Here is a 19,876-nt window from a genome sequence, read left to right as displayed (position 1 = left end):
ATAGTATTTGGGGATGGTAGTGATGCTGGAAATCACCCACTGAAGGACTGTGAATAGAATGTTGCTATCGTTGTAGTGTAGACAGATCGAGGTAAACAAGAATGTTAAATTGCCTGCAAATTAGAGGTACTGAAATATCTGGTGGAGAAACGTGAGTTGGCATAAACAGGAGTTGTGAACACTGCTCACCTGGGGTGTCAGATAAATATTCAATCAATGATAAAAACTAGATATTCCAAACATTTGGAAAAAGTAGGGAAGTACCCACAGATGGAGCTACAGTCATTCACTTCACTCTAAGGAGCAAGGATTCAGTTTCACCTTATTGGTACACATCAAGTTGATCACTGTCCCAAGAAAAGGGGCAAGCGGGGCTATACAGGGCAGTATTTCCTATCTCACCATAGCAAGACATTGTTTTATGTTTGCACATTATAATTGAATCTAGAGGAGGGAAGGATGACTCTGAGATGCTGAGTTGGAAGTTGAAGATGAGAAATGGTAATGAATCTCCCAGGTGATTGGGGAATAGAGCAGAGAAACAAGGGATACCATGATGCTCTGCGATGTGTGGTTCAATAGTCAGAGCAGACAGTTAAGATTGTTGCTCTGGAGTCTAGCATTGACCTGATTGACTTTAGACAAATTCGGGATGATCAAATTAAATTAAAGGAAGCCAAGCGGTCTTGGATGATCAATGAATCAACACTATTAATGCAAACTGTCAGCCATAACACCTTCATTTCATCTTCTCTCTTTTTCTCTTTGAAAAGGCTTGCTCACTACAACTGTAATTTTTTTCTGTTTTGGTAGAATAAGAGTGTTCCAAGTAATAGATTTTCAAAGAGAAGGCGCACAGAAGAAAGGAGATGGAAGCTGCATTTAGCATCCTGTACGTCCTTCATATGGTTGTCCATGCCCATTGGATCACATTCAAAGTTGTTAAGTTGTTAATAAATAAACAAAAAATAAGGGATAACCAAGTAAAAAAAAAGATGGCTCCCCAGCAATCCAAAAATAGAACCCTGTTATATTGCTCGCAATCCAATGTGATGACTAAACTTTCCATGTCAGAAATTCCTAGAGAATATTTTCAGCTAGTCTGAATCAGGTGTCATTTATTCACCTTGTCCTTTGACAGGAACTATATTAAATGTATGTCAAAACATGCACATTTTATCAATCAGCTATTCTGAAAGATTTTTAACGAATATATTTATTTTTATGGATTATGATATCTGTCAGACTAAGGCTTGGTGCCTGCCATACTAAAATCCTGGGGGAAGCGAGAGTCTGAGCTGTTCTGGAACTATGGGTTCTTGTTTGGGTCCAGGAAACAGGGGCAGGTTCGATGCAAAGGTCTAGAACTTACAAAAACTGTTGGCATTGTTATCAATTGTGGTGGTTTGTGGCTAGTGGATGAGGGATTTGGACTCATGAGGTATGGGAGGATGCAAATACACATTTATAACTCTGGTGTGATTGTTTTAAGGTTGAGGAAGTTAACCTGCTTAGTGATTTGAAGCTATAGAACGAGAGACCCTCAGCATTGGTGTCCAGACGTACAAATGAATTGTTCGGGTAAAGTTTCTGTAGAATTTTAAGGAAGTGAGCAAACTAGAAGACTAGCAATATAGGATGTGTGGTAACCATGGAGTTGTGGGTTTGTGGAGCTTGGTAGATTGGTTTCAATAAGGCGAAAATCCACAGAGTCGTCAAGTTGCAAACTATCGCTGTTTTAGATTAGGATACTAGGATATGGTATTGCTGAGGTAGTTCAAAAGCAGGTAGCTACGTAGAAGATTTGGCAGGGAACAAAGGATTTGAAGTGCTGCTAGATGGGGAGGGGACCAATTCAGTCCACTTCATTAAAACACATTAAAATTAATTGAAACATGTTTGTTAATGAAAACACGTTTGTTAAAGAAAACCTTAGGATTGAAACTTGGAAAGATATTTCATGCTACTTCCATTTTCACACATTGTTGCAGCAGGCTAGATGGGTTTCTTTTTGATCTCCTGTTTCTTAATTTTGTGAGTCACAGTGTGATTTTGGCTAGGGAAGAATCTAGTAGGGGTCATCTCACCAAAGCACGATTTGTGTTTCAGATGATGAATTACTAAAAAATTCCATCCAGCCTCCACCTTATACCTAATCGGGTAGCTTTACTGTAAAGCTTTATTGTAGCATTTGTACAGAAACAAAGATGGCAACTTGTGAAGTAAAATTGAAAAATGGGGAACCCACTGCATCATTTTGGTTGGATGTCAAAATATTCTGTACATAAATACTGTATTCCTGAAATAGAGTGTCATAAATATTGTTTACAAAAATATCGTACCGTTGAGGGTTGAAAAGGAGATGGCATCATCCACAGCGGAGTTAGTGAAGTGCAAGAGACATGATATTTAACCATATAAGCATTAGGAATTCTAAGAATCTTATATTGCTTACCACATGGGGCATTTATTTGTGCAAGCATTCTAGAATCTACTAATGTCCTTTGTGAGCAAAAAGGCCATTATTACTGTTGATTATTCAATTGTGTGATACCTTCCATAAAGCTACTACCATGCTAGCAATCTATTGTGAGAGCACGCTGCTGTCATACTACTATATCTCACAAAGGGTGTGATCTGGATGAACGCTAATAAACTAAAGCTCAATGCAGATAAAACGGAGGTGCTTTTCTTCGGCAAAGGCGCTCCGCCCCCCTCTGAGCTCTGGTGGCCGATGGCAATGTGCCCAGCCCCTTCCCCTTGTCCCTCGGCAAAAAATCTGGGGGTGCGGTGGGACAACAATTGTCTTTTGTCTCGCACACACAACAGCTGATGGGAAGCTGCTTAGGTAAACTGCAGGAAATCGGTAATCCATGCGACAGTCACATCTAGATTGGATTACGCAAATGGTCTGTTCCTGGGTTTGCCTAAATATTTAATTCAACGCTTGCAATTGGTCCAGAATGCGGCTGCGAGGCTGCTAATGCATATTCTATTCAAGCACTCTGTCTCCCCGCATCTTCAATCACTTCATTGGCTACCAGTAGCCAACAGGATCAAATTCAAGGCACTCACGTTAGCCTTTAGATCCTTGTTTGGCTCGTGTCCAATATATTTGAGAAATCGGTTGCCAAGCTATACGCAGTCCCGCTCTCTTCGCTCCAATTGCCGGATCCAGCTAGCTGTTCCTCGAGAAAAAAAGGCTTGTTTGGGTGGTAGAACGTTCTCGGCCAATGTAGCGATGCTTTGGAACTCACTCCCCCCAGAGCTTCAGCTGGCACCTTCTGAATCCCGCTTTAAACAAATGCTGAAGACTTGGCTCTTCACCCAACCTCGCTAATGACTTGAACTTCGGTACATGTATTCTCTGCTTGTGTTTAGCGCCGGGACACCTCCTTGTGAGGTAGCTGTTCGCGCTCTACAAAATTCTGTATTATTATTGTATTATTATCTTATTTTGAGCTGTAAAGTAATCCAAAAATTAAAATGTTTGCTATCAATTTACCATTAGGCTGGCGGCTTCAGCTGAAGTCTTTCCTGTTGTCTCGAAATGCTTCTTTAGAATATTAGCCGCAGCTCCTCGGGGCAGAATTGGAGTTTTCCTCGCTGCCTCCAGCTCTTCAATATTTCTTGTTACAGCAAATGCTTGTGCCCTAAGAAAACACACAGAAAGGGATTTAAAAAAATTGTTTGCCACCAACTCTTTCGGTTTGTAGGACTTTTCCTAAAACGTATGGCTGCCAAGTGGTTCCATGGCACCGGACACAGTATGGTACTCAGCCGCGGTCCGTGCAGGTAAAAGCGGTGGGGTTGTGGGGCTGGGTTAGGGGGATTCGACAGACGACCATGAGGGAAAATTAAATAAATAGTAAATTTTTCCACGTCGTCTGTTGAAACCACCCCCCTGTACCCCACCGTCCCACCACACTTACCTGCACAGGCCGTTACTGATGGTATCACATTAAAATTTTCAGAATATTGTGTAACATAAATATTGTGTCATAAATATGACAAATATGTCCCCATTGGAATTAATAACAGAACACTTACACCAAGGGAGGATGCTTTTGGATCTTATGCGTATGACACAACTCTATTCTAACTTATAGCACCAGGGACACTGCTTTACAGCTCTGGGCAGTCACTGAAAAGCATATTGCAATCAGGGAGTTGCAATGTTGTTCATCTCAATTAAAATAAAATTATAGGGTACTGTGTTCGTGTAAAGCAGCATTGGAATGGAGCGAGGGGTTGATATGTTGCCACTTGGTAACCAAGCACATGTATCACCCAAACTAAAATGTATTCTCCCATAGCTAAAGAAGACGCACCGCTGATTGTCAGTTTATATTTGTATCAAATGTAAATCCTTTGCTACTATTCTTGCAACCTTGAAAGCTGAATACACAAGTTCTCTTGTCACTTGCTTAAAAAAGTTTTTTTTAAACTATTTTATTTAAACAAAAAAAGCACACAACAATCAGCAAGTCAATATACTTTCAGTGTTGCGTTACATGTCATTAAGGCGACAACGAGTTGAGAAAATCTCAGCATTCAAAATATACCTTTCCATGGTATCAATGCTCACAGTCCCCTTTCCCTCACATCACAGTCCACCATCATCTGATTCCTTTGCCTGGTATACTTGCTCAGATTTTAAAACAAACTGCCATTGTTGAGTTTCCCTCACCCTGTACCTACCCAACTCTGGAAACCTGTTTTACATGTTTTATGTCCTTTCTTGTTTTCTAGGTGAGATGAAAAACTTAAGTCTCTACTGGATGTCCTATTTACGTATCCAGCTATGGAGAAGCAGCCAATAACCCAAAACCTGCTTGTAATTTACTTTTCCTAGCAACATGATCACAACGCATTTTTTATTCAAACCCATGTATAAAAATCATGTATACACACCCAGGGTCAAGGGCTGATGGGTATTTACAAGGAAGGGATTGAAATGTATATTATTGGTGTGTGAGGTGACAAAACCACTGTTTTAATCAGTTTAACAAGCCTGTATTTTGAACCAGAAGGCCAAACTGTTGGAAAGTTCTGAAGGAAACACTCCCAAAACACTGGGATGAATTTAGCAGTTTCAAATTATTAGAGGGGGTGGTGTTTGTTTACCAAATTTATTAGCAAATCAAATGGTTTGTGCTTCAAAAGTAGTTTGATCAAACATTGCAGTTGCAGTCACTGACGGTATGTGCCAGTTAACCATACTGTATGGGAATGATTGTGTTACTAAGATAGCTAAGGACAATGTGTCTCAGACTCTTTACTGGCAAGAATTTGTCTGCCCTACATTAAATTCTTTGAGCGCCTCAAGAAATAGGGCAATGTTATCTTAACGGCGATACAATACAGTACAATTCTCACTATTATCCACAATTCATGGGTCTTTAATGTGATGGTAACTAAAAGTGATCGCATTTTGTTGCCTAGTTGTTTGAGGGAGACACCCAGTCACTGGCCCATCATCTGTAATGGGGCCTGTGCTGGCTATAGTCGGCTGTTCCTTATGTCCAAGTGCTCTCCTTTATACACATGAAAGAATATCCCTCAGCAATTTACAGTCACATTGTTAGGTATTATTGACATGGCTAAGAAGTACCTCCTAAACAGAAGCTGCCTGCTCGCACTTCCACTAGAGCAATGTTTTGACAATTCGGCCTACAGTCAGAGACGTTTTAAGGCATGGGCAAAGTGGGCTATGGCCCAGGTCCCCAGCCTTTCGGGGGGGCCCTGAAGGAGACAGTTCTGTTCTGCAGAGTAGTTTCCTGATTGCCTTGACTATGTCTTAAGCATATTGTTTTAAGTAAAGTTTTCCTTCAATGTATTTTTAATGTGGGTCAAGTGTGAGAATCTATTACAGACATGTTGTGTTTATGTTTCATGCAACATCCATAAAAAAGTTTCTTTTAGATCAAAACAGGATCTAACATATGAGAAATGGCAGTAGGGTGTCACATAGGTTATTTGCAGTAATATTAGTGAGCTGCTGCTGTGTTGCAATTGTAGAAACACGAGTCACTATACCTGAATATTAGATTCAAGCACATTTAGAATTTGGCCAGAGTTCTTGTGCAGTGTCAATGACCTGACCAAAGAGGGCACGAAAGAGCTGAAATTGAATCATACATCCAAAGCTATTCCGAACTGGAGGCCTCAAAATACAGTTAGCCCAGGGCCCCCAAAATCCTTAAGATGTCCGGGTCTCCCTGCTCCCAACGTCAACCCCATGGCTAAAATAGCTACATCTATGTCATTCTCTGGTCAACAAAGACACTTCACAGATCATATATCTGGCCAAATATTTTTTTTACAGTCACTGGAACCCTTGGAATCAAACCCCACCACAACTCTTGTCATTCCTTTATCAGCACTAGGCCTTGTACCTGGCAACAATGAGTTCATTCTCCTGCTGGCATGGGGTTGTCTCTATCTTGAAGTTCTTCTCTTTCATGTCAATCTTGGCAGTTAGTTTCATCGGGGCATTCGTGCGGAGCTTAGCATGGAACTCAATGCCAGCCTGGATGAGGTGGGTGTTTATTCCCATCACAGCCACAGTGTGCATGGACATGCTGAAAGAGAAACCTTGTGTTAGCAGGGCCATATACATGAGAGTAGCAATCGGTTCAAATGTATCCCCAGAGAGAATAATCTGGTCAGCATTTTACACATACATAGTAAATGATCACTTAAGGTGCTCTCTGCAGTATTGAGCTCATGCCATTGGAGAACAGCTTTCCAAACGTGTTCTTGTCTAGTGTGCAAACAACATTGTGGAGAATGGCTTTTATCATTTGACCCCCATGACATTAGGAGGTTGACACTTTGTCATGCCTTTACCCCTTCAGTAGCGTACTTTTTCATGCTGAGAGACTGGAGGCTGCATAAAAAGCAGAGCCTATAGGCAGTAAATAGGGATCTCATAGACGTTTACTTTCTGCTCCTGTTGCTGCCCTTATGACCTCTGTAACCTGTTTTAGCAATAGGAGAGCAAGGAGTACCAAAGGGAAGGCCAAGTGTAGCAGCTGGCACCCCTAACTTGTGCCTAGGGGATGATTATTGTTTGCTTGTTCTTGCATCAGTTGTCCAGTGGGTGAAGGTCCTGCTTGTGGAGGTGCAAGGAAAAAGGAGTAGCATCGCAGTAGGGTGGCATCGAGCTCAGGATAGCGTGGGACACTAATATCATGGACAAAATATTGCGGGACAACATATCAAAAGGTTAGTATGAATTCATTTTCTATAGCCAACTCCACATCTATGTACCCTGACTATAAATATATATATATATGTATATATGTGTGTGTGTATATATATATAAGCTTCCTCAGCTAACTTTCAGAAGAGCCAAATCTATGAAAAAGGAACTGGTATCCAGTGCTCCTGTGCAGGACAAGGGTGTTAGTTGGCTCAAGTCTCAGAAGGGTTTTTACAAATGCACTAAGTGTAAAGCCTGCAAACACGGAATAAACACCAAAACAGTCTCCACTCCCCTAAGAAAAACTCCGCTCGAGATCAGGGAGAACTACACCTACAAAACTGATTTCGCAGTATATGTGCTACGTTGCACTTGCAACAAAATGTACGTGGGAAGTACTATTCATCCCATACACATCAGGATACTACAACATCTAAGGGCCATCAACAATGATGACCCTACGTATCCTGTGGCCCGCCACATAAACACATTACATGGCGGTAAAACGGAGGACTTAACTTACTTTGTCATTGACAGTGTGAAAAAGAACATCAGAGGAGGCAATAGACAACTAGCACTCAGGAGACTGGAATCCAAATATATAATCTTGCTGGATTGCAAAATTCTGAATGGTATGAATGCTGACGAGGCAATGAGCGTACACCTCTAACTACCTGCCACTGCAAAAACTGCAAAAACTATTATTGAAAAACTACAAAAAATCTAAGATAACGGTAACTGCCCACTCTAGATCTTTGAACCAATCCCCCCCTTTTTTACATCTGACTCACTCTTTTCTTTTCTTTTTTAAATTATGGTTTTACATTCCATTATTGACACATGTAATCTTTTTTCGTTCTTATATCTCTTTCCATAATACACCTCTAGATCACTTATCATAGAGAGCACTACCAAATAACAGACCCATTAAACACCAATAAAACGGAATTGAGAGAGGGTATGACCTAATGATAGAAACACCAACATTCCTGCCCACTCGGGCATAATGAACTTATGAATTCATTAGCGCGCAACATTTTATATCCATCCATTTGCCCGCAAACCATCTTAAGCACATGCATATTATTTTGAGGCAATTAGTATCACCATTTCACTGTTAACAATGATATATACTTTTTTGATGGATTAACTTCCTTGTAGCTCGCTACTTATTTGATACAGAAAATGTATTTTAATCTTTTGGAATGTCTTGGAAATTTTCCGAAATTTTCGTTGTATCCCATTTCCGTTATGATGTATTGTACATTCTATATTGTTTGACATTTGCGAAAAGTGATATTTGGGGTCTGTTTTCCAAGTTTTCAAGGAATCAGAACATGCACTGTTTGTGAAACTTTTCTATGTCCTTCACTAATCCTTCGGTTACTATGGCAACCACTTTGGTTTGTGTCGTAAGTGTTAAACCTTTAAATGAAATGTACCTGAGTGATGCCAGACACAGTGAGCAAGACGGACTTGTCCACCGAAACGCGTCTGGGCTACATCGTATGGAATAAAAGATTTCTTTGATTCATGGTATCCCACGGAGTCAGTGCCTGATTTGTATTAGCAAAACCAGGAGTGGAAAGAATATATATATATATATATATATATATATATATATATATATATATATATATATATTACCTACTGGCGGTCGCCAGTAGGTAGTTATAGTTAGGACCTATTTTCCACAGGAAATCCGCAACATTCTATTCCCAATAAGTCTAGTGCCGGTTGACGAATCTTCGCGAAATTTTCCAAACTTTTGGCCAGCTCCGGTCCGCTCCTATCCTGAAAGTTTTGTGGTGATTCATCAAGCGGGGGTTGAGAAAAAAGGGGGGTCCCAAAATGCGTTTTCCCCATGCAATTTCCCATAGGACCTGTTGACGCAGCTACAGCCCGAACTGCTGAACGGAATTACACAAAATTTGGCAGAAAGGTAGACCTTGGTTCAGAGTCGTGCCTTTTGCTTAAATGGTGTAAATCCGTTCAGTTGTTCCTGAGAAAATCAAAAGTATATATATATACATATATATATATATATATTCACTGAAAAAACCATAGGTTTCACACATGTTATAGTTAGCTGGACATTTTACTGATAAAAAACCAATGAAATTCCCCCGTTATAGTTAGTGCAGGCAACTATAACTCACGCAACCGCAATCCTCTGCTGATGCTAATACTGTATTTAGACACTTATTTGCCCATGTCTTCTTCCATTAAATTTTAGCTATACATATATTACAAATATTTTTTTTTCATAAAGACACATATGTCATCAGCAGAGGATTGCGGTTGCGTGAGTTATAGTTGCCTGCACTAACTATAACGGGGGAATTTCATTGGTTTTTTATCAGTAAAATGTCCAGCTAACTATAACATGTGTGAAACCTATGGTTTTTTCAGTGAATTTGCAAGGTTTTTTAAATGCTAATTCCTAACTATAACATGTGTGAAACCTATGGTTTTTTCAGTGAATTTGTACGGTTTTTTAAATGCTAAGTTACTTTACGCCATTCGTGGCGTGCGCACCCAGTTAACGCAGTTCGTTCCGTGCGCGCACAGTGCGCTTCGCGCACCGTGCGCGCACAGTGAGCACGCGGTGCGCTTCGCGCACCACGCGCCCACTTTACGCAGTTAGTGCCGTGCACGCACGGTGGTCACGCAGTGCGCTGCGCGCACCGCGTGCCCACGTTACGCGGGATTGGCCATGTACGCACGATGCGCTTCGCGCACCGTGCTCACATGGGGGACATATTATGCGCTTCGTTGTGAAAGGAATTCTTTAGTAATTTCTAAATACAGTATATGCCAAGCACAAATGGTGCCATTTGGGCACCATTTGCACACGGGGTGGGGATAGTGTTGATAATTCTTTTTTTTTTTACTACTTTTTACCGTACGCGTACAGTAAGCGTAATCGGCGATTTTTCGAAAAAAAATAAAATTGTTTTTTTGGCCTTGGGGGTTGTTTGGGGACACCTATATCGATGCTGGGTGGTTAAGAACTGAATATACTGCCCCTTTAGATGTTTTTTGTCTTGGTTTTTGCTGCCCCCCTCAGAGTGCGAGAGAGAAAATGGCGGCCGCCGCTTCCTGGTTTCGACCGATTCGAATGTTTACTTAGATCGAACAGCCAATCAGAATCACGCTCGTGCACGTCACCGTACGCGTACGGTAAGCGCACGGTAAGCGCACCGTAAGCTGGCTCAGATATATATATTGATTTAAAGGCTATTTTCTCAGAATCTACTGAACAGATTTACACCAAACCTACAAAAGGCACTTCCTTGACCTGTAGACTACCTCTCTGCCAAATTTCAAGGAACTCTGTTCAGCCGTTCGGGCTGTAGCTGTGTCTAAAGGTCCTATGGAAAAATGCATGGGAAAAACGTGTTTTGGGACCCCCCTTTTATCTCAGCCCCCGCTTGACGAATCCCCCCGAGACTTTTAGGGTAGGAGCGGAGCATAGCGCCCCATTAGTTTTGAAAATTTCGCGAGGATTCGTCGACCGGCGCCAAAGTTATTCAAAATAGAACGTTGCGGTTTTCCTATGGAAACAGGGTCCTAACTATAACTACCTACTGGCGACCGCCAGTAGGTAATATATATATATATATATCCTGTTTTAAGATATATATATATATATATATATGTATATATACACATATATATATATATATATATATATATATATATATATATATATATATATATATATATATATATATATATTACCTACTGGCGGTCGCCAGTAGGTAGTTATAGTTAGGACCACGTTTCCATAGGAAAACCTCAACATTCTATTTTGAATAACTTTGGCGCCGGTCGACGAATCCTCGCGAATTTCTCAAAATAGGTGGGGCGCTACGCTCCGCTCCTACCCTGAAAGTCTCGGGGGGATTCGTCAAGCGGGGGCTGAGATAAAAGGGGGGTCCCAAAACGCGTTTTTCCCATGCATTTTTCCATAGGACCTTTAGAACGAGCTACAGCCCGAACGGCTGAACAGAATTACTAGAAATTTGGCAGAGAGGTAGTCCCTAGGTCAAGGAAGTGCCTTTTGTAGGTTTGGTGTAAATCTGTTCAGTAGATTCTGAGAAAATAGCCTTTAAATCAATATATATATCTGAGCCCGCTTACGGTACGCTTACCGTAAGCTTACGGTGGCGTGCGCGAGCGCGATTCTGATTGGCTCTTAGATCTTAGTAAACATTCGAATCGGCCGAAACCAGGAAGCGGCGTCCGCCATTTTGTCTCTCGCACTGAGTGTTGTTTATCAAACATGATGGCCAAAAACATGTTACGGGGCTGTTTTGACAACTCCCTCCCACATAGTCATGTTGAGGGAGTCCCCAAACATCCCCCAAGAGCAAAAACGGTTTTATTTTTTTTCCGGCAATTTCGCGGGGTACGCTTACCGTACGCTTACCGTACGCTTACCGTAAGCTTACCGTACGCTTACGGTAAAAAAATAAAAATAAAAAAAACACTATCCACACTTACCCCACCCCCTGTGCTTTTGGTGGCCGCAGGCCACCAAATGTGCAGGGCTTATTAATAGAGAAAAAAAACGTAATTTTGGCAACATGAAATTATAAAATCGAAATAAAAAAAACACTATCCACATTGACCTCACCCCCTGTGCTTTTGGTGGCCGAAGGCCACCAAATGTACAGGGCTTATTAAAGTTGATAAAAACCGTGCACGGAACGAACTGCGTTAAGTGGGCGCGCACGCCACAAATGGCGTAAAGTAACTTAGCATTTAAAAAACCGTACAAATTCACTGAAAAAACCATAGGTTTCACACACGTTATAGTTAGGAAATAGCATTTAAAAAACCTTGCTAATTCACTGAAAAAACCATAGGTTTCACACATGTTATAGTTAGCTGGACATTTTACTGATAAAAAAACCAATGAAATTCCCTCGTTATAGTTACTGTAGGCAACTATAACTCACGCGACCGTAATCCTCTGCTGATGACATATGTGTCTTTATGAAAAAAAAATATTTGTAATATATGTATAGCTAAAATTTAATGGAAGAAGATATGGGCAAATAAGTGTCTAAATACAGTATTAGCATCAGCAGAGGATTGCGGTCGCGTGAGTTATAGTTGCCTACAGTAACTATAACGGGGGAATTTCATTGGTTTTTTATCAGTAAAATGTCCAGCTAACTATAACATGTGTGAAACCTATGGTTTTTTCAGTGAATATATATATATATATATCTTAAAACAGGATTTCCTTCTTCAACCTCCCACCGGCGAAGATGAAGGTACGACCTACTCTTATTTTTGGCGTGAAATGTTTATTGCTCACTTACAAAGTCATACGCGTTTTGGCCAGCAAAACCGTCCTTGCTCACATAATTCTATATATATATTCGTCATGTCATCTGCTGTACATTTGATACAAACTCCAGCACACTCAGGGATACTTCAATGTGTGTTTGTTTAAGACTACAAATCTGGTAGGTGACGCGTTTCAACAGCCTCCGCTGTCTTTTTCAAACCTAGGGTCGCCGCCATTTTCCTCTCTTTTTATACTAGTGAAAATGTTAAAGTGACAGTGCAAATCTTAAAACAACAAGCAGTACCAATTTAATATAAACCAAAGTGTTAGTGCAAAAAGATTATCTCCAAACTCTGCAATTGTGGTGTTAACATGTTAAAAAACAACAACATTTGTGTTCTTAATGTGGCATTTTAAAATCTTAAGTATTTAAAACCAATAATACAATATTACCAGTTTTGTGCATACAATAGCGATAAAACACCTAAAACAGCTAAATACATGACAGTACAGTATCACCAAGAATGTTCATACGTGATGATATATGTACTAATCATCTGCCATTCATTCTACCACACAACTGTCCCCAGTTTAGGAGGAAAATGTTTTGGTGTTTATTCTGTGTAAAGTGCTTTATGCAAATTATGCTAATGTGCAAAACCATTACGCATACTTTATGAGTATAGATACTCAACTAAAAGCCATTATCACTGACTCCCCTCTGGGTAATACTGGGCAAGTGCCCTTGTATTCACAACTATTGATAAGGCTATTCCACTTACTAACTAAACATGCTTGTGCTTTTGTGCCTGAGTGCGACTGTGTGATTAAAAATTGGCTTGGAGTGGCACCAATTCATGGTTCAATTTAAACCAAAATTACAGGATAAAACATGGTTAAGAAAATTGAATTAGAGCTCAAAAGCAATCTTAAAACCAATCTTTGTTAAAATCCTGTCAAAATCTTAAAAGGTCTACAAAGCAAAGGAGCAATATAACAGCTTAATGCTGGTGAATACAAAATGGGTACTTTGTCACTTAAGGGCCCTATCATGGTCACAGATGTACATGTAAATCTTCTTCTGTGTTGTGACCAAATGGACTCTTACTGTTGAATCTAAGAATATAACACAATTCAAGTTGTCTCAAGCATTTTTCTCTGTTACCCTTTCGTAGTCTCTGATGGACTTGATCGATCACAAAATATTTAAGACCTTCCAACTTGCCATTGTGAAATTCATGGAAATGTCTAGCCATGGGGTATGCCTGATCATTGTTATTGATCTCTCGGACATGCTGTACAATCCGTTGGTGTACCGGTAGAATTGTACTGCCAATGTAAATCTTAGAACAACTGCATCTCAGGATATACACCACAAATTGGCTTTTACAGGTAAGAGGCTTCATGATCTGCCATTTTTTAATATTAGAAAATGGCAAGGGCACTTCCATGGTGTTCTCTCCATATTTGCATGCCTTGCATTTCTGGCACTTCCTGAAGCCTCTACTCTCTCCAAGCCAAGTTTTTTGGGGCGCAATGCCTGGGGTATTAGTGACCAGGGCCTGTCGCAGTGATCTTGCTTTACGCAAGGTGATAAGGGGCCTGTTGCCTCATTTCTTGCCAAAGATTGCATCACCCTGTAACACATGCTAGTGTTTCTGCATGATACACCGTATATTCTTCTGTTGTCTATTGTACCCTGTGATGAATCGCAGTGATGGTTTTTCATCTATAGGTACACCTCTTTCAGCATGTTTCCCAAAAACAGTTCTTCTCTGGGCTTAGCATCTGCTTTGACTCTTGCTGCTTTAAGCACAGATGAACTGTATCCTCTCTATTTGAATTTTTGATCTAACTCTTCCTTTGCCTGATACAGTTGTTTGGGGCAGCTGCAATTACGCTTCATTCTTAAATTTTCAGCATAAGGTTTGCTGTTCACCAGTCTTGTGGCGTGGAAACTTTGGGCATGGAGAATGGTATTCCCTGCTGTCTCTTTCCTGAATGTTCTAGTGTTGATCTCACCACCCTCAATGTACAATGTCAAATCTAGGAATTGGACCTCCTCTTTGCGTTTATGTGTTGTAAATTTCACCTCGCCAGATGATAAAAAGGTCACCAATATAACGGGTCCATAAGACCACGTTATCTGACATTTCCTCTGCATATTTCGCAGCCAGCATCTGCTGCTCCCACCAGTCCATATGCAAATTATCATAGCTAGGGGCGAAGCAGGTGCCCATTGCTGTCCCTTGAAGTTGTTGAAATAGGTCCTTTCCAAACAAATAAAATGTTGTTTTTGAGACACCACTATAACATCTCAATAAGCATCTCTGTGTGCCGCTATTTGAATAGAACGTGGCGACAAAAGAGGAATAAAGAAAAATATATTGCACAAAACCTGGGTCTGTGTCCGTTTCTGGATAAATCCTGTTTGGTGGTGGAGAAACACGTAATATATATTACTCACTTGCAGTATTGTGCGGCCTCAAGCTTCTGTGCGTTTTTGGTTATATATTATGCGGCAGTTCCAGGTCGCAGAGGGATCGCACTGCCCGCAACCAAATGGGATTAGGAGAGAGGAAGATTCCTCTTTCCGAATCTGCAGGGTACCTTTAATGAAGCCGGCAGAGTCTCATCCAAGGCTCAATGGAGGGCTGAGTATAATTGCCCATAATTAGCTGAAGCAGAGGTAACCCACTAGAGGGCGTCAATTGGCAAAATGAGACCTCAGATCTAGGGGTGGGCGGAATTTGCGGAATTAACCTTCGCAAATTATCGCGAGAATGTTTAAAATTATCGCAAACAAGCAGAAATATCGCGAAGATGCGGAAGTTTTTTTCCGGCATGTTCGCGAGATTTTCTGCATGGTTGCGGGTCGCCAACTTACCCATGTGGTTGCTTGCGGGCGCGGCCATCTTGTTTTGAGTTGTTCTCGCGGTGCATGATCGCGAGAAGAAAGACGTGATCGCGCGACGCATGACGTCACTGCGGGCGCGAACTGTCGCGAGACAGCGCAAATGGCTAAAAACAATACAACATCTCATGGAGAACGCGACCGGATCAAGAAAACTTGTCGGCGAACGCAGGGATTCAGGTAAGGCGATCGCGCGCGCGCGAGAATGTATCATTTTACAGCGCGAGCAAGAAACAAATTATCGCCAAGCTGCGGAAACCGGAATTTTTGACATTTTCGCGCTCTCCGCGGAACGCAAAAATGTCAAATTATCGCAATTTCCGCGAACGGAACGAAATTTTTGCCCAGGCCTACTCAGATCCCAGCGTGCATGTGAAAATAAACTTCCACCAAGGGAGGAACACTGAAAGCCCCCAATTACGGAAACACGCGGCGGAAATGCGGTATCCATAAATAACCTCCGCTGACACTGCCTCTGAGGAGATGCAAACAGCGGCATCGAAATGAGCCAGGCCATGGACTTCAAAGGGATGTTAAGCTGCCTGTTTGGTTTAGAGTTTGTTACTCACCTGCAGTATTGTGCAGCCTCAAGCTTCTGGGCTTTTTTGGTCACATATATATATATCTATATATCTATATGTATATATATATATATATATATATATATATATTCACTGAAAAAACCATAGGTTTCACACATGTTATAGTTAGCGGAAATTTTACTGATAAAAAACCAGTGAAATTGCCCCGTTATAGTTAGTGCTGGCAACTATAACTCACGCGACCGCAATCCTCTGCTGATGCTAATACTGTATTTAGACACTTATTTGCCCATGTCTTCTTCCATACATTTTTAGCTATACATATATTACAAATATTTTTTTTTCATAAAGACACATATGTCATCAGCAGAAGATTGCGGTCGCGTGAGTTATAGTTGCCAGCACTAACTATAACGGGGCAATTTCACTGGTTTTTTATCAGTAAAATTTCCGCTAACTATAACATGTGTGAAACCTATGGTTTTTTCAGTGAATTTGCAAGGTTTTTTAAATGCTAATTCCTAACTATAACGTGTGTGAAACCTATGGTTTTTTCAGTGAATTTGTACGGTTTTTTAAATGCTAAGTTACTTTACGCCATTCGAGGCGTGCGCGCCCACTTAACGCAGTTCGTTCCGTGCACGGTTTTTATCAACTTTAATAAGCCCTGTACATTTGGTGGCCTTCGGCCACCAAAAGCACAGGGGGTGGGGTCAATGTGGATAGTGTTTTTTTTATTTCGATTTTATAATTTCATGTTGCCAAAATTTAGTTTTTTTTACCTATTAATAAGCCCTGTACATTTGGTGGCCTCCGGCCACCAAAAGCACAGGGGGTGGGGTAAGTGTGGATAGTGTTTTTTTTTTTTTTTTTTTTTTTACCGTACGCTTACGGTAAGCGTACGGTAAGCGTACTCGGCGAAATTGCCGAAAAAAAAATAAAACCGTTTTTGCTCTTGGGGGATGTTTGGGGACTCCCTCAACATGACTGTGTGGGAGGGAGTTGTCAAAAATGCCCCGTAACATGTTTTTGGGCATCAAGTTTGAGAAATAACTCTCAATGCGAGAGACAAAATGGCGGACGCCGCTTCCTGGTTTCGGCCGATTCGAATGTTTACTAAGATCTAAGAGCCAATCAGAATCGCGCTCGCGCACGCCACCGTACGCTTACGGTAAGCGTACGGTAAGCGTACCGTAAGCGGGCTCAGATATATATATTGATTTAAAGGCTATTTTCTCAGAATCTACTGAACAGATTTACACCAAACCTACAAAAGGCACTTCCTTGACCTAGGGACTACCTCTCTGCCAAATTTCTAGTAATTCTGTTCAGCCGTTCGGGCTGTAGCTCGTTCTAAAGGTCCTATGGAAAAATGCATGGGAAAAACGCGTTTTGGGACCCCCCTTTTATCTCAGCCCCCGCTTGACGAATCCCCCCGAGACTTTCAGGGTAGGAGCGGAGCGTAGCGCCCCACCTATTTTGAGAAATTCGCGAGGATTCGTCGACCGGCGCCAAAGTTATTCAAAATAGAATGTTGAGGTTTTCCTATGGAAACGTGGTCCTAACTATAACTACCTACTGGCGACCGCCAGTAGGTAATATATATATATATATATATATATATATATATATATATATATATATATATATGTATGTATATATATATATATATATATATTACCTACTGGCGGTCGCCAGTAGGTAGTTATAGTTAGGACCCTGTTTCCATAGGAAATCCGCAACATTCTATTTTGAATAACTTTGGCGCCGGTCGACGAATCCTCGCAAATTTCTCAAAATAGGTGGGGCGCTACGCTCCGCTCCTACCCTGAAAGTCTCGGGGGGATTCGTCAAGTGGGGGCTGAGATAAAAGGGGGGTCCCAAAACACGTTTTTCCCATGCATTTTTCCATAGGACCTTTAGACAGGGCTACAGCCCGAACGGCTGAACAGAATTACTAGAAATTTGGCAGAGAGGTAGTCCTCAGGTCAAGGAAGTGCCTTTTGTAGGTTTGGTGTAAATCTGTTCAGTAGATTCTGAGTAAATAGCCTTTAAATCAATATATATATCTGAGCCAGCTTACGGTACGCTTACCGTAAGCTTACCGTACGCGTACGGTGGCGTGCGCGAGAGCGATTCTGATTGGCTGTTACATCTAAGTAAACATTCGAATCGGTCGAAACCAGGAAGCGGCGGCCGCCATTTTCTCTCTCGCACTCTGAGGAGGGGCTGTAAACAAAGGCAAAAAACATATAAAGGGGCTGTTTAGACAGCGCCCATGCACATAGCCATGTTAGTTGAGTCCTCAAAGATCCCCTAAGGCCAAAAACGGTAAATTTTTATTTTTTGAAAATTTCGCCGATTACGCTTACCGTACGCGTACGGTGCGCTTACGCTAAAAATTTTAATAAAAAAAAAAAAAACACTCTCTGTGCATGGCGTATTATTGTCATCACTTACAAATTAAATTTAACAGATTACCTATCACAAGGAAGCGCATAATATGTCCTCCATGTGCGCACGGTGCGCTACGCGCACCGCGTGCCCACCTTGCGTGTACAGCACTAACTGCGTAAAGTGGGCGCGCGGTGCGCGAAGCGCACCGCGTGCTCACTGTGCGCGCACGGTGTGCGAAGCGCACCGTGCGCGCACGGAACGAACTGCGTTAAGTGGTCGTGCACGCCACGAATGGCGTAAAGTAACTTAGCATTTAAAAAACCGTACAAATTCACTGAAAAAACCATTGGTTTCACACACGTTATAGTTAGGAATTAGCATTTAAAAAACCTTGCAAATTCACTGAAAAAACCATAGGTTTCACACATGTTATAGTTAGCGGAAATTTTAATGATAAAAAACCAATGAAATTCCCCCGTTATAGTTGGTGCAGGCAACTATAACTCACGCGACCGCAATCTTCTGCTGATGACATATGTGTCTTTATGAAAAAAAAATATTTGTAATATATGTATAGCTAAAAATGTATGGAAGAAGACATGGGCAAATAAGTGTCTAAATACAGTATTAGCATCAGCAGAGGATTGCGGTCACGTGAGTTATAGTTGCCTGCACTAACTATAATGGGGGAATTTCATTGGTTTTTTATCAGTAAAATTTCCGCTAACTATAACATGTGTGAAACCTATGGTTTTTTCAGTGAATATATATATATATATATATATATATATATTATATATCAAATTAGCCAAGGAAAGCAGCATCATGACATGGCAGAGGTATTTTACTGCCCAAATACTGGGAACAGATCAAAACTGCAAGTTCTCAAGAGAATACAAACCATTCATACTTCATTCTTATTCTTTATGGTGCCACCTACAAGACTGCACTGCAAAACTGTTGTTCTTGGTGCATTTTAAATCCCACAAATCAATTTTCAACATAACCTTTTCAAATGACCAGCAAAATTTGGTTAGCATGTGCATCAGGTTTAGACTTCCCAAATTAGTTATCTGTTGCACTATAACAGTCAACCTAAATATATATGTTACTGCCATATAGGGTACTCTATTTAATTTCAAATGTTGTTAAAGGCCAAATGAAAAGCGAATACTCGCGCATGGTAAAACAAATGAATTCAAAATAAATTATGACGTCCAGCTAGCTATTTAGTACTTTATGTGATTAACCTAGTTCTTTGCACTCATGCAATTGGCAGATGTGGGATCCCTGTCACTGAAATATGGCTCGTGGTCTGAAGGGGACCAACACAATATATGGCAGAGGTTGGCCCACTGGACAGTTATCTTTGCACTCAGGAAATTCCTGTGAAAAGTGAAAGACATCAGAATGGTCGCTGATTCAGGTGTTTCAATGTGTACCTGTCAATGCAAGTTGTTTTTCTGTAGAATTGTTGACACCTGATATGGAGGCGTCGTGACCCCTTGGAC

The 19,876-nt window shown here is 41.0% G+C and overlaps 1 protein-coding gene across 1 annotated transcript in view; it reads right to left on the bottom strand.

Moving 5' to 3' along the window:
* LOC146834635 (vitellogenin-A2-like) overlaps window positions 1–19,876 on the bottom strand; it is an 89,117-nt gene that overhangs the window by 28,937 nt on the left and 40,304 nt on the right. Inside the window, exons 19-20 of the mRNA XM_085602104.1 lie at window positions 6,399–6,584; window positions 3,506–3,653 (exon numbers count right to left, since the gene is read on the bottom strand). Of these exons, the coding sequence (XP_085458230.1) occupies window positions 3,506–3,653; window positions 6,399–6,584 (334 nt within the window). The remainder of the gene's footprint in view (window positions 1–3,505; window positions 3,654–6,398; window positions 6,585–19,876) is intronic.

Source organism: Triturus cristatus, chromosome 4_2, assembly GCF_964204655.1.
Source record: "Triturus cristatus chromosome 4_2, aTriCri1.1, whole genome shotgun sequence".
Classification (NCBI taxonomy): Eukaryota; Metazoa; Chordata; class Amphibia; order Caudata; family Salamandridae; genus Triturus; species Triturus cristatus.
This window is presented reverse-complemented; position numbering and strand designations above follow the sequence as displayed.